At 24.8% G+C, this 11,136-nt stretch overlaps 1 protein-coding gene across 1 annotated transcript in view; it reads right to left on the bottom strand.

The window, feature by feature from the left end:
- Window positions 1-91: 91 nt before the first annotated feature.
- Window positions 92-11,136, bottom strand: part of LOC126893905 (tether containing UBX domain for GLUT4-like) — an 11,681-nt gene continuing 636 nt past the window's right edge. The window contains exons 2-8 of the mRNA XM_050664459.1: window positions 9,193-9,248; window positions 7,411-7,580; window positions 7,197-7,356; window positions 4,554-4,632; window positions 4,357-4,461; window positions 4,158-4,291; window positions 92-868 (exon numbers count right to left, since the gene is read on the bottom strand). Of these exons, the coding sequence (XP_050520416.1) occupies window positions 622-868; window positions 4,158-4,291; window positions 4,357-4,461; window positions 4,554-4,632; window positions 7,197-7,356; window positions 7,411-7,580; window positions 9,193-9,248 (951 nt within the window). The 3' untranslated portion in view covers window positions 92-621. The remainder of the gene's footprint in view (window positions 869-4,157; window positions 4,292-4,356; window positions 4,462-4,553; window positions 4,633-7,196; window positions 7,357-7,410; window positions 7,581-9,192; window positions 9,249-11,136) is intronic.

Here is an 11,136-nt window from a genome sequence, read left to right as displayed (position 1 = left end):
TATAGTTTATCATTTCTTCGTACAAATTACAATATTAAATTATTAAATATATATTTCATATTATATTTTAATTACTACAACAATTATTTATTTTTATGTTCTACTTATATAACTTTTAATTGTGATATAAGTAAGGAAATAAGAATATTCCAAACATTCTTTCTAAAAAATAAACACTATCTATTGAATCGCCCTTGTGCAGAAAGTGTGAAGTAGAAGAGTAAGACTTTTTTCACATTATCTGCGAATGTGAAGACTTGTCCACACTAAGATCAAACTACTTGAGTAAACCTTTTCCTGAAAAAGAAGATATTAAAAACCTAAGACCTAGAAAAATACTTAATTTGGCCAGAAAGACAGGACTCTTCGATCATCTACAGAGAGTGAGCCATAATATAAAGATAGATATAATGTAATAACACTTAGTTGTGCAAACCGAATCAAGACAATTCGGTATGTGTGCACAATGGACCAACAGATCTGAGTGTATGGGAATTATGTCCACCTCATTAATAACTAAAACTAAAACTACTATCAAATATAAAGACGTTCGAAGAAAAATTTCTTATGGTATGAAAGACAACAGTTTAAGTTTGGAGGAAATTTCATGCACTACGTGGTCTAAAGAGGTACAATCCCCTCTCGACATTTAAGAGATAACGTAATATTTATCAAATATTTTCTGATAAAGTTAGTAACATCTCCAATACTTTCTGTAGGCTTAAATACACTTTGCAGCACTAATCGATCAGGAAAATGTATTTTTACAATACATTTTTTGTACTTGTGTAATATATTTAATTTATTTTGAGTTTTTTCTAATTCTTTCATTGCATTTGTAGATAATTGTCCATCATCTAGTTGAGATCTTTAACACACATAAATTCATTATATATGCATATAATTATAATAAATATACATTAATACATACATATATTATTTCATACACAAGCTTCAGTAAGTGGGCCTATGTATTATTTTAATTAGTGTTATAATTTTACTTTTAAATTTTTATGGCTAAAAATATATTTAGAAAAATATATAAAGATAGTATGATAATATTAAATCAAATAAAAATTATTATGTATAATAATGAAATTTATTGAGACATAATTAAATATATTAAAACTGGTATTTTAAATCCTCATTCGTATTTGGTATTAACATTAGTACCGATCTTATTCAATGTACCGAACATTTTGGTATTTGCAGTAGATTTTATATTTTAAATAAATAAGGAACAGCAATATCAAAAGGATTTCCGTTCTTTAAATAAATTATTTAAAAAGACATATCTTCTTTTTCTACAGCTTTTACAGTCCATTTAAGACCTTCGCTGCCTTCAGATCTCCAAATATGACCCGTCCATTCTAACCTTTTACTTTTTAGGAACGAACTAATAATGGGCTTAATAAATATTTGGTACAATTCTTGGTTAATTCTTCTACTTTATTCACCACTCTCCATTACAGGGTCATAGATTCGATGTAGTCATTTTTTTTCAAAAATTTTTATTTTCTAATTTCTCTTAATCATTGATCAGATTTTACACCCATACGTCAAAACCGGTCGTAAAAATCTGGAGTATAGATATGCTTTAGATTGCCTGGACAGTAGTTTGGATTTAAATAATGTCGCAAATGCAAAATATCTCTTGTTCCCTAATGCAATTCTCAATTTAATTTCATTGTGCATATTGTTTCAGCTGTTTATATTAGTTCTTAAGTACCTAAAATCTGTTACTTGTTGAAAGACATATCCATCCACTAGCAAATCAGCTTGTGCTCTCGCTTCTTTTGATACTACTAGGTACTTAGTATTTTCATGATTAACTTTTAATCCAATTGGTTCTGCTGCTTTTATTTGGTCTGCAGTTCTCCTTTCCACTTCATTTCAGGAATTACCAATTATAACAATATCATCTGCGATGCCGAGAGTGTTTTATCACAGAACACTATCGGGGAGAGATCTAATTACTTTTTATAACACCAGATTGAAAAGTATGGGAGAAAGCGCATCTCCCTGTCTTAGTTCAGCTCCAACTTCAAAACTTTCTGATAGTTTATTCGCAAATTTTACTTTACAGTATGTTTCGGTATTGCATTCTTTTATCAGCTGGATTAATTTGATTGGTATACTAAGTTTTTCCAGTACTGTCCATAATTTTTCCTTTCTAATACTGTCGTACGCCTTTTTAAAGTCCACGAAGCAAAGGTGCACTTCTCTACCATACTCATAGTACTTTTCTAACAATTGTCTGTTAATAAAAATGGGCTATGTGGTAGATTTCCCTCTCATAAAGCCGTTTTGGTAGTCTCCAATTATATCGTTAGCATATACTTCCAGCCTTTGCAGGATTATCATTGACAGAACTTTATAACAGGTGTCTAAAAATGAAATTCCTCTATAGTTAGTTGTTTTCATCGAGTCTTCTTTTTTATACATCGGACATACGATCATATATGGTTTCATAACCTTGACTTATCCAGACATAATNGACATATGATCATATATGGTTTCATAACCTTGACTTATCCAGTTAGGTCAAATCTTCTTCCTTGCCATGCATTCTATCTTTCCTTAAATTCCGTTCCCTTAAGTCCTCTACACGATAGTGAAGCTCTATGTAACTTTATCATCTTCTCTTTGACTGTCCTGCCCTAATTAACAGCAGAAATAAACTATTTAGCCTCTTAGCCTGCCACAATATTAATCCCTCTTCTATAGCTAATACTCTTAATTTCTGTTCTTCTATTATAATTACATGTAAATTACATTAATTATGTATTTCCATCATTTCTTTCCTGAAGAGTTCCGGCTTTACCATTTAATCTCTAATTATTTTATTACTATTATTATTTTGTAGTTATTTATTTATCTATTTTTTATCTTCTTCCTTTATTTCCATTAATTTTAATTTAATAAGTTCTCAGTTTGACATTAAAGGCTCTGTTAACAATAATTTTAATTAATGTTTAATTTTTTTTAATTTTGAGTATACTAACAATAATTGTTGCATTTGTTGTACCGTTATAATATAGTATTATGATTGTTATATTTTTTACTTTGCTTATAATTGTTGAGCTAATTGTTATTTTATTAAAAGGCTATAAAAAAAAAAGTATATATATTACATTAAATTATTTTTTATAGAAGGCAATTTGCTTTCAGGAATTTGATTATTCATTGTACCTTTTAGATAAACTTGGTTTCGAGGCGTATTTAAATTAAATAAAAAATAAAAAACTCTTTATATTGTAATACTATTAATTAAAACAAATCTAAAAACTTGACACAATGTAAAAAATTATATGGTAAGGTGACATCTGACATAATACCATAAAAAATGAAAAGATTGATCATTAAATAATAATAAATGTTTGGGAGATATTGTTACAGAAATAACAATAATGTCACCCATTTTTATTCTTAACAAATAATCATAGTAATCTATGAATACGTAGTAATCGTAGAATCGAGAATTCTAAATAATACACATATATTTATTAATTAGAATTTACTTAATAATACATGTAAAATACACGTAAATTTATAGTTTCTTTATTTTATACCTTATAATTTCATATACTAAATCGAAAAAATGATTGATCCAATGTAAAACTTTATTAAATATTTTTAAAGGAAATATTATATGGATCATGTTTATGAGAATGTTTCATAGTAAATTCAATCATCTAATTAATATATTAAGATAACTAAAAATAATATTTATATAAATTTTGGAAATTTATTATGTTTCATTAATTTTTTTCCAAAATAACTAATTTATAATAAGTTGTGTAGTTAAGGTTCTATACATTTTAATACTAAGTGTAAAAGTTTTCGAGGCTAATTCAATAAAATCAAAAACGTTTATTATCTATTGTCATATTTCAACCATTATTCTGCGCCAGAAAGAGTTAAGTAACCCTTTTAAAATTCGCCTACATTTCTTTCTAATATGACTAAACAAATAGGGTAATATAATAAAAAAATTGAGTTTTATTATTGAGAACCACTCTAATACATGTAAAATAAATCAAACTTAATTATAAGAACAACACTTAAGAGAAAATTATTGATTAGAACTATAAATTAAAAGATGTATTTTTGACATTCCTCACATAATAATTACCCTAAATCAAATTATAATTTACCTGTAGTTTTTTATATCTCGGAAAACTAGAGTTACATCTCTTATAGTTGGTTCAAAAAAATCATCTTCTTCATCTTTATAAATTATAGAAATTCCATCCATAATATTAAATAGTAGAGTTTCTCTTTCATCCAACTATATGAATTAATTCAAATAATTTTTTAACATTTTATGAAATTTTTAAACAAAATAATACTAACATATTTAATAGATGCTTTAAAATTATTAAGATCTTCATTACTTAGTCTGATAATAGCCTCTTCATTTTTTACACGTATTATCAACAACAGATTTTTCAATTGTATCTTTTTTTAAAAATTGTTGTTCTTTTAATACTTCAAATTTTGTGCAACCTTCATTTTTATATTTATTATTATTATTATTATTTTATATTATATTTTTCTTCAACTTTTGGTTTCCTCTCTGCAGGAACATAAACATGAGCTTGTTCTACTAATTCTTTTTTGTTAAGAAATCTATAAAAAAATTCAATGATTAACAGGTTGTANATCAGGTACACAGCATTATTATGTTATTATCAATGGTAGTAAGGTACATTGTTGTGAGTTTATAAATACACTGACTGACAATACAAAAAGTATATCTATTGATAGTCATAATTGATAATAAACCCAACCCAACCGTGACAGCAATGACATAAAAAACCAATTAGCTACCTATATTTGTAATCCCTTTTGTATTATATATGTATATTAACTTAAAAATTTGAAACTTTAAATGTTTATATCTAATAAACAAATAAAGTTATACTAAAAATTCAAATGTCATTTACTCTTAAATTAAAAACTCAAACATTTTATTAAATTCAAAATATGTGTTCCCATTTAAAAAAACAAAGTTGACACCCTTACCAGGCATAAGGGATGAACTTTAAAAGTATTACATAGTTAATAATTCAAGAATGATGTGTAACTAAAGATAATCGAAACAAAAATGTTTAATTTATTATTATTCTATAAGTAATTGAGTGGGTTATGATAAAAAAATCATTCTGTATATATTATTGTAATGCAACCCTTGGTAGTTTCTTAAAGAGTATATATAGAACCATATGTCTTATGCTCTTGTTTCCTCTATCACCTCATCTCCCTATGTAAATATTAGGTTAATGAAAAAAAATGATACATAGTTCTAGAAAATGTGTGAACTTTGTTTTTTTTGCTGTGTTATATTTAATTTTTTTAAGTTTTTCAGTTCAGAAATTAACTTAAGTTCCCAGTTTTTTTTTTTTTTGTGATTTATTTAGAAGTTTGTTATTGTAATTTTAAATTGATTGAAGGAACTGTTAAATATTATTTGTGTTGTTTGTTTTTTACAAGTTCTGTTTCAGGTGGCTGTCGCAGCTAACCAGTGCTCATACCTCATCTGCGGTTCTGTAGGTTTAATTAATTAAAATGTTGAGACATTGAAAATATAAAAAGGTAAACATTATTACGAAATGATAGATAATATAAAATAGCTTAATGTTATAAATAGTGATTTATTCAGTTAAGATTATTTTTATAATATTTGATAATGACCAGTAGGTAAATTTTTCACCAATTATATAATTTAAAAAAAGACATATTTTTATATATATCATTGAAATATTAATTATTTATTGAGTCAAAGTAACTTATCGATACTTGTTTGTTAATTTGTAGTTGGTGTTTACATATTTATCAATTAATTAATTTTTTATTTAATATAACTGTGATAACTACATTTTAGTCACTTGTTTTATTTATTCATTAATTAAGTTTATCTTTAGCTCATATTTTTCAATTTTGTGTAGGCGCTCATTCTCATAATTTGTGTGTTATATGAGTAACTAGACGTTTCTTTTAGTATAATATATGGTCAATTCTTTTTCATACCCAAGAGAATTAGTGTTTGGGTGATAAATGTTTATTATTGATAATAAAAAAAATATCGCAATTATGGACAATGTAGTTAATAATACTGATATTGTAAATGAGTAATGCTACTTTAAATTACTTAATTTGATCATGCTATTTTGGTAATATGTATACTTTGTTAATATAAACAAACAAAACTTATCTATATTATTATTAATACAAAATAAAAATCCACTAAAAATGAGTTTTTATTATTTTATAATTGAGTGAAACGTTTAAGAATTTGTAATTTTTTTGTGTTCTATTAGTGTTATTAGCTGTTGGGCTTTGATAACATTCATGTTGTAACAAAAGGAAAAAAAAACGCGTTGGTGCTATGTGACTTTGAGTGCTCTACATGATTATCTTTTTCGTTGGATGTTTACATGAATCATTTATACTTTTTATAAGTTATAAATAGAATATAATCTCTGGACTTTTGCTTGAGAAAGTGTTAGCTCCGTGAAGGAATATAACTTGCAATAAGTTCGTTGAAAGCGAAAAAATTCAACGATATTGAAGTTGAGTTTCAAAAAAATAAATACAGCTTTATCACAATTAAATTTAAAAAATAACAGAGCAATGAAAATGAACAAATTTTCAGGGTAGCCCAACAAATTTTGAAAAAAAAAACACAAATTATATGCTAAAGACTAATTAACAGTATGTACTGAAAAATATAGAGGGATTTTTATTTTTGAAATAATCAGGAACACTTCTGCCTTTTATATATTTTAAGTGGAAAGTTTCTCAATGACCACTACCTTCCAAATTAATCCATTTAATATTTTATAACTCTTTTTTTTCAATTTTATTTCTTTGACTACATACAAACATTAATTTAGGTTATTTTTTTTAATCCAAAGAAAAGAAAATTGTTTTGAAGATCATATGATAATGTTAAGAAGCATAAATTCTAGAGAGTTTTTTCAAATTTTATTTTACATTATTTATATATTTTTTTTTTATTCATAGTTTTATAAAAGTATGAATAAAATTAAGAATTATAATTGAATCTCTTAAAAATTCATGAAAATTGATTTACACCACTTTAGTTCTAACCTTTAATTTTGTACACAAATAATTTGACTAGAATATATTTCCATGACAAGTTAAATCATTTATTAATATTAAAAACAAACCCCAATAAAGCTTTTCCATTTATAAGACTCAAATCTTTAAGTGTTTTATTTTGTAGTTTATCTTTATCAATAATTTCTATTCTAGTATAAATTATAGTAGGACTCTCATAATTAATTACTTTATCTTTCAATATTGACTGAACAACTTCCCATAAATTTTCTAAATCAAAGTATTGTAAACATTTTTTTAAATATAATATTTTAAAAAACTTACGGTCTGGTGTGAATTCTCCAGATAATCTCAAACCATCTTCTAACTGAAGCCATATAACAACAATGCTTTTTAGTTTAGATTTTGTAGTAGGTACTAGTTCTAATATAGCATTATTAGCAATATTAGAAAACCTTAAGATATTAGTAGAATCTAATATTTTGTTGTGATACCTAAAAAAATTGTATAAATAACAATAATTACATTTTTTTTAATTACAAATAATAATTGAGAAGTTTGCTAGAAAAGAGATTTAGCTCTATTTTTAAGAGTTTAGAGTCATGTTTCAAAAAAGGATCTTTAAGCATTAAAATTTTTTTTTGGTTTATTTTAGATTAATACTTTATTATTTATAAACTGTTAAATTAATATTTATAAGTGATATTTTATTAATGTACATTCAAGTATATTATTTTTTAAGTATATTAAAATTTTTATTCAAACTTATAAATATTAATAAAAAAATAAAGTCTTGAAAATAATACTTGTTAGAATTATTTCATCCACAAAAATATTTTTGTCAACTTATGTGTTAAAATTTTTATTGTAATTAATTATTCAAGCTGTTTTTTCAAATTTTCAATACTTCTATTGCAAATAATATATACTTTTAATATGTATAATGACTAGTATTTTATGTTCATATAATGTGTTAACTATTTAAGTTTATTTGGTTTATATATTAACAGTATATATTATTTACAATTTGAGTATTTAAAATTTTGAATAATTAATTATAATAAAAATTTAAACACATAAGTTGACAAAAATATTTTTGTGGATGAAATAATCCTAATAAGTATTTTCAAGACTTTATTTTTTATTAATATTTATAAAAAACGGATAAGCAAATTTTAGCAATCTTTAGAGAGCAAGAAAAAATATTTTTATTTTTAATGGTGTCTTATGTAAACATTTTTAAAAGCTGACCTTATAAATAAAATAAGCATACCATTTTTTGGTACATATAGATATACATACTATCCAGATAAATAGTAATTTTTTTAAAAGAAAATTTCAAGACAAAATTAAAAATATACTATGTTAATTAAAAAATAAAAGAAAGTTACTATTTAGCATCTAAATGTTATACTAACAAGGGTAGGTCACAGTGATGGGGTCACCGATTTTCATAAAATTTATATAGATCTAATCTATATTGAATACAGAATCAGACGTAATTTGAATTTTTTGCCAATGCCCCCCCCCAAAGTCGAGTAAATTGACTTTGAAAATTTTTAATTAGCTTCAATGGAGTCATTTTTCTTCAAAAAATGATTAACTTTACTCCTTCATAAAATATGAACTCCATGCAAACCTTGCACTGAACGTTAAACCTTTCAAAAATCTCTCTCCTTTATAATTTATATACTCTTACCAGGTTAATATAAAAAATATATTTTATTTATTATTATAAAAAATTTTCAAATATTACATAAAATTAATAATTGAAAGAGAAAACAGTGAAAAAAAAAGCAAAACATTTTATAAGGTGGTGAAATTCGACCTCGAGCCTGTTCGTATTATAGAATCACGTACTGTCGACTGGACCATAACACGAGTTATTATCCGGAAGAAAAATGACTCCATTTAAGCTAATTAAAAATTTTCAAAGTCAATTTACTCGACTTGGGGGGGGGGCATTGGCAAAAAATTCAAATTACGTCTGATTCTGTATTCAATATAGATTAGATCTATATAAATTTTATAAATATCGGTAACCCCATCACCGTGACCTCCCCTTGTAAGTCTACAAAAATTAATAATAGCATATTTGAAGCTTACTTTAAATCATAATTATTGTAATCAACTTTCATTTTAGTACATGCTAATTCCAGTACCTATAAATGATTTTAAAAATATAAATTATACTCATGAAATTGAATGAATAAATAACAGGCAAGTTATTTAAAACTTACCATATAACAAAAGTCATTCAGATAATTTACTATTTTAGAATTTTTGAAATAACACAGTCAACATTTAATAAAGAACATAATTCTCAAATATATATATATGTTTTATTTTTCATTTTTATGTATTATTAATGTTCTTTTTGGATTGATATAGGCTTATATAAAATAAGTACCAATTACTAATAAGTATGATTTTTTTGCCCCTAATGGGTATAGTCTTATAAAAATGGATTTATAACAATTGCTACCAACAAAAAAAATTCAGAATTACATTGAATTTAAGGTGAACTATCATAGTACAATATATAAAATTTTCAATCTGGTGTTATTAAATAGAGTAAATTCTTTGCAAGACTCTACTCTAATATTAACCAAATTTTATGGCTATTTAGGAAGGTATATTGGCCAATAAAAATTTTTTGTTGCAACCAATTTAAATTACTACACATACCTTTTAAGATGTATGGGTAATAACTATAAAGCATATTAAAATAATATGGTAGGACATATACTATGATTTCAAGGAAAATTCAATACAGTAACAATATAGAAATAAAACCAAACCTGGCTAACAGAATCGAATAAAGTAAAAATTATTAGGCTAGGTTGAGTAAAAAACCATATATTAATATATTTTTTTGTGGTTATAAATATTTAAATAATAAAAATTATTTTTTCAAACTAAATAAAAATGTTCTACAATATAAAAATGTCAGCAACATTTAGTATATCTTTAAGAAAGTAAAAGAGATAAAATTTGGCTTGAATTTTTCTAATTTTTTTAATTTTATAAGAACTACATAGGAGTAATTAACGAGTTAAAAATGAATGAAAAGCATTAAATTTCTCATTTTTATTTAACACATCTCTTTTTACAAACTATTTATTAATAAGTACAGTAAAACTAAAAAACCCAGCACAGGGAGGACGCGGCACAGTGGTGACGTGGCATAGTTGGATCAAGTATAATGATATCTGACAGTGATTAAAATCACTATAAAAAAAAAACGCTTCGATGCAAATCTTTAGATAGTGTTTAATTTTAAAAAAATTGGGNAGATAGTGCTTAATTTTAAAAAAATTGGTGGATTATTCCAAAAGCTACATTATCTGCTAGTTCCTTATTAATATCCTAATTAAGATGAAGTATGTCGAATGAAAAAGGGATTGTTAAAAAATATTATTTCTCATAAAAAATAATGTTGATCCATACACTTTTCAATATGTCATAGCATTATAAAGTTAAAAATGTAAAAAATAAAATCGAGAATTTTCACACAATAATAGCATTTGGTAGCCATTTTCACCTTGAAGATAAAATAAAGTCCGAAATTTTTTTTTATCATTATAAAGTATATTACATTAGCTTTAATTTAAGATATATATAAAAGTGTCAGACCTTCTGGAACACTTTCAAAAGTTAAGTTGAAAAAGTCAATTTTTTGTGAAAAAGTTGTCATTTTGAATCCCCCCCTGTAGGCAGGTAAAAAGTCAGATTTATAAAAAAAATATACCAAATGATAGGTAATGACATTATGCATCTATAAAAGAAAGAATTATATTAATATGTTTATTTTTAAAAAAGTTACTGCAGTTTTTAGTAAAAAAAATTGAAAAAGTTTCGAAAAATAGCGATTTTTAAATTTGTAATTTTTTCGGAGGTTTCCCCCATTTACGGGGAACGAGGGAAATTTTTTCAATTTTGAAGGGTAATGTCTTCGACTAGATACGATTTGTGATCTTTTGACGTATCGTTGAAAGAAATCCGTTCGGTGAGAGCTGAGAAAAAGTGGTAACAGACACAAAAAAAAAA

This window comes from Daktulosphaira vitifoliae, unplaced genomic scaffold, assembly GCF_025091365.1.
Source record: "Daktulosphaira vitifoliae isolate Bord-2020 unplaced genomic scaffold, ASM2509136v1 Scaffold_1, whole genome shotgun sequence".
Classification (NCBI taxonomy): Eukaryota; Metazoa; Arthropoda; class Insecta; order Hemiptera; family Phylloxeridae; genus Daktulosphaira; species Daktulosphaira vitifoliae.
Note: the sequence above shows the minus strand (reverse complement) of the source record. Positions and strands in the feature narration are given on the sequence as shown.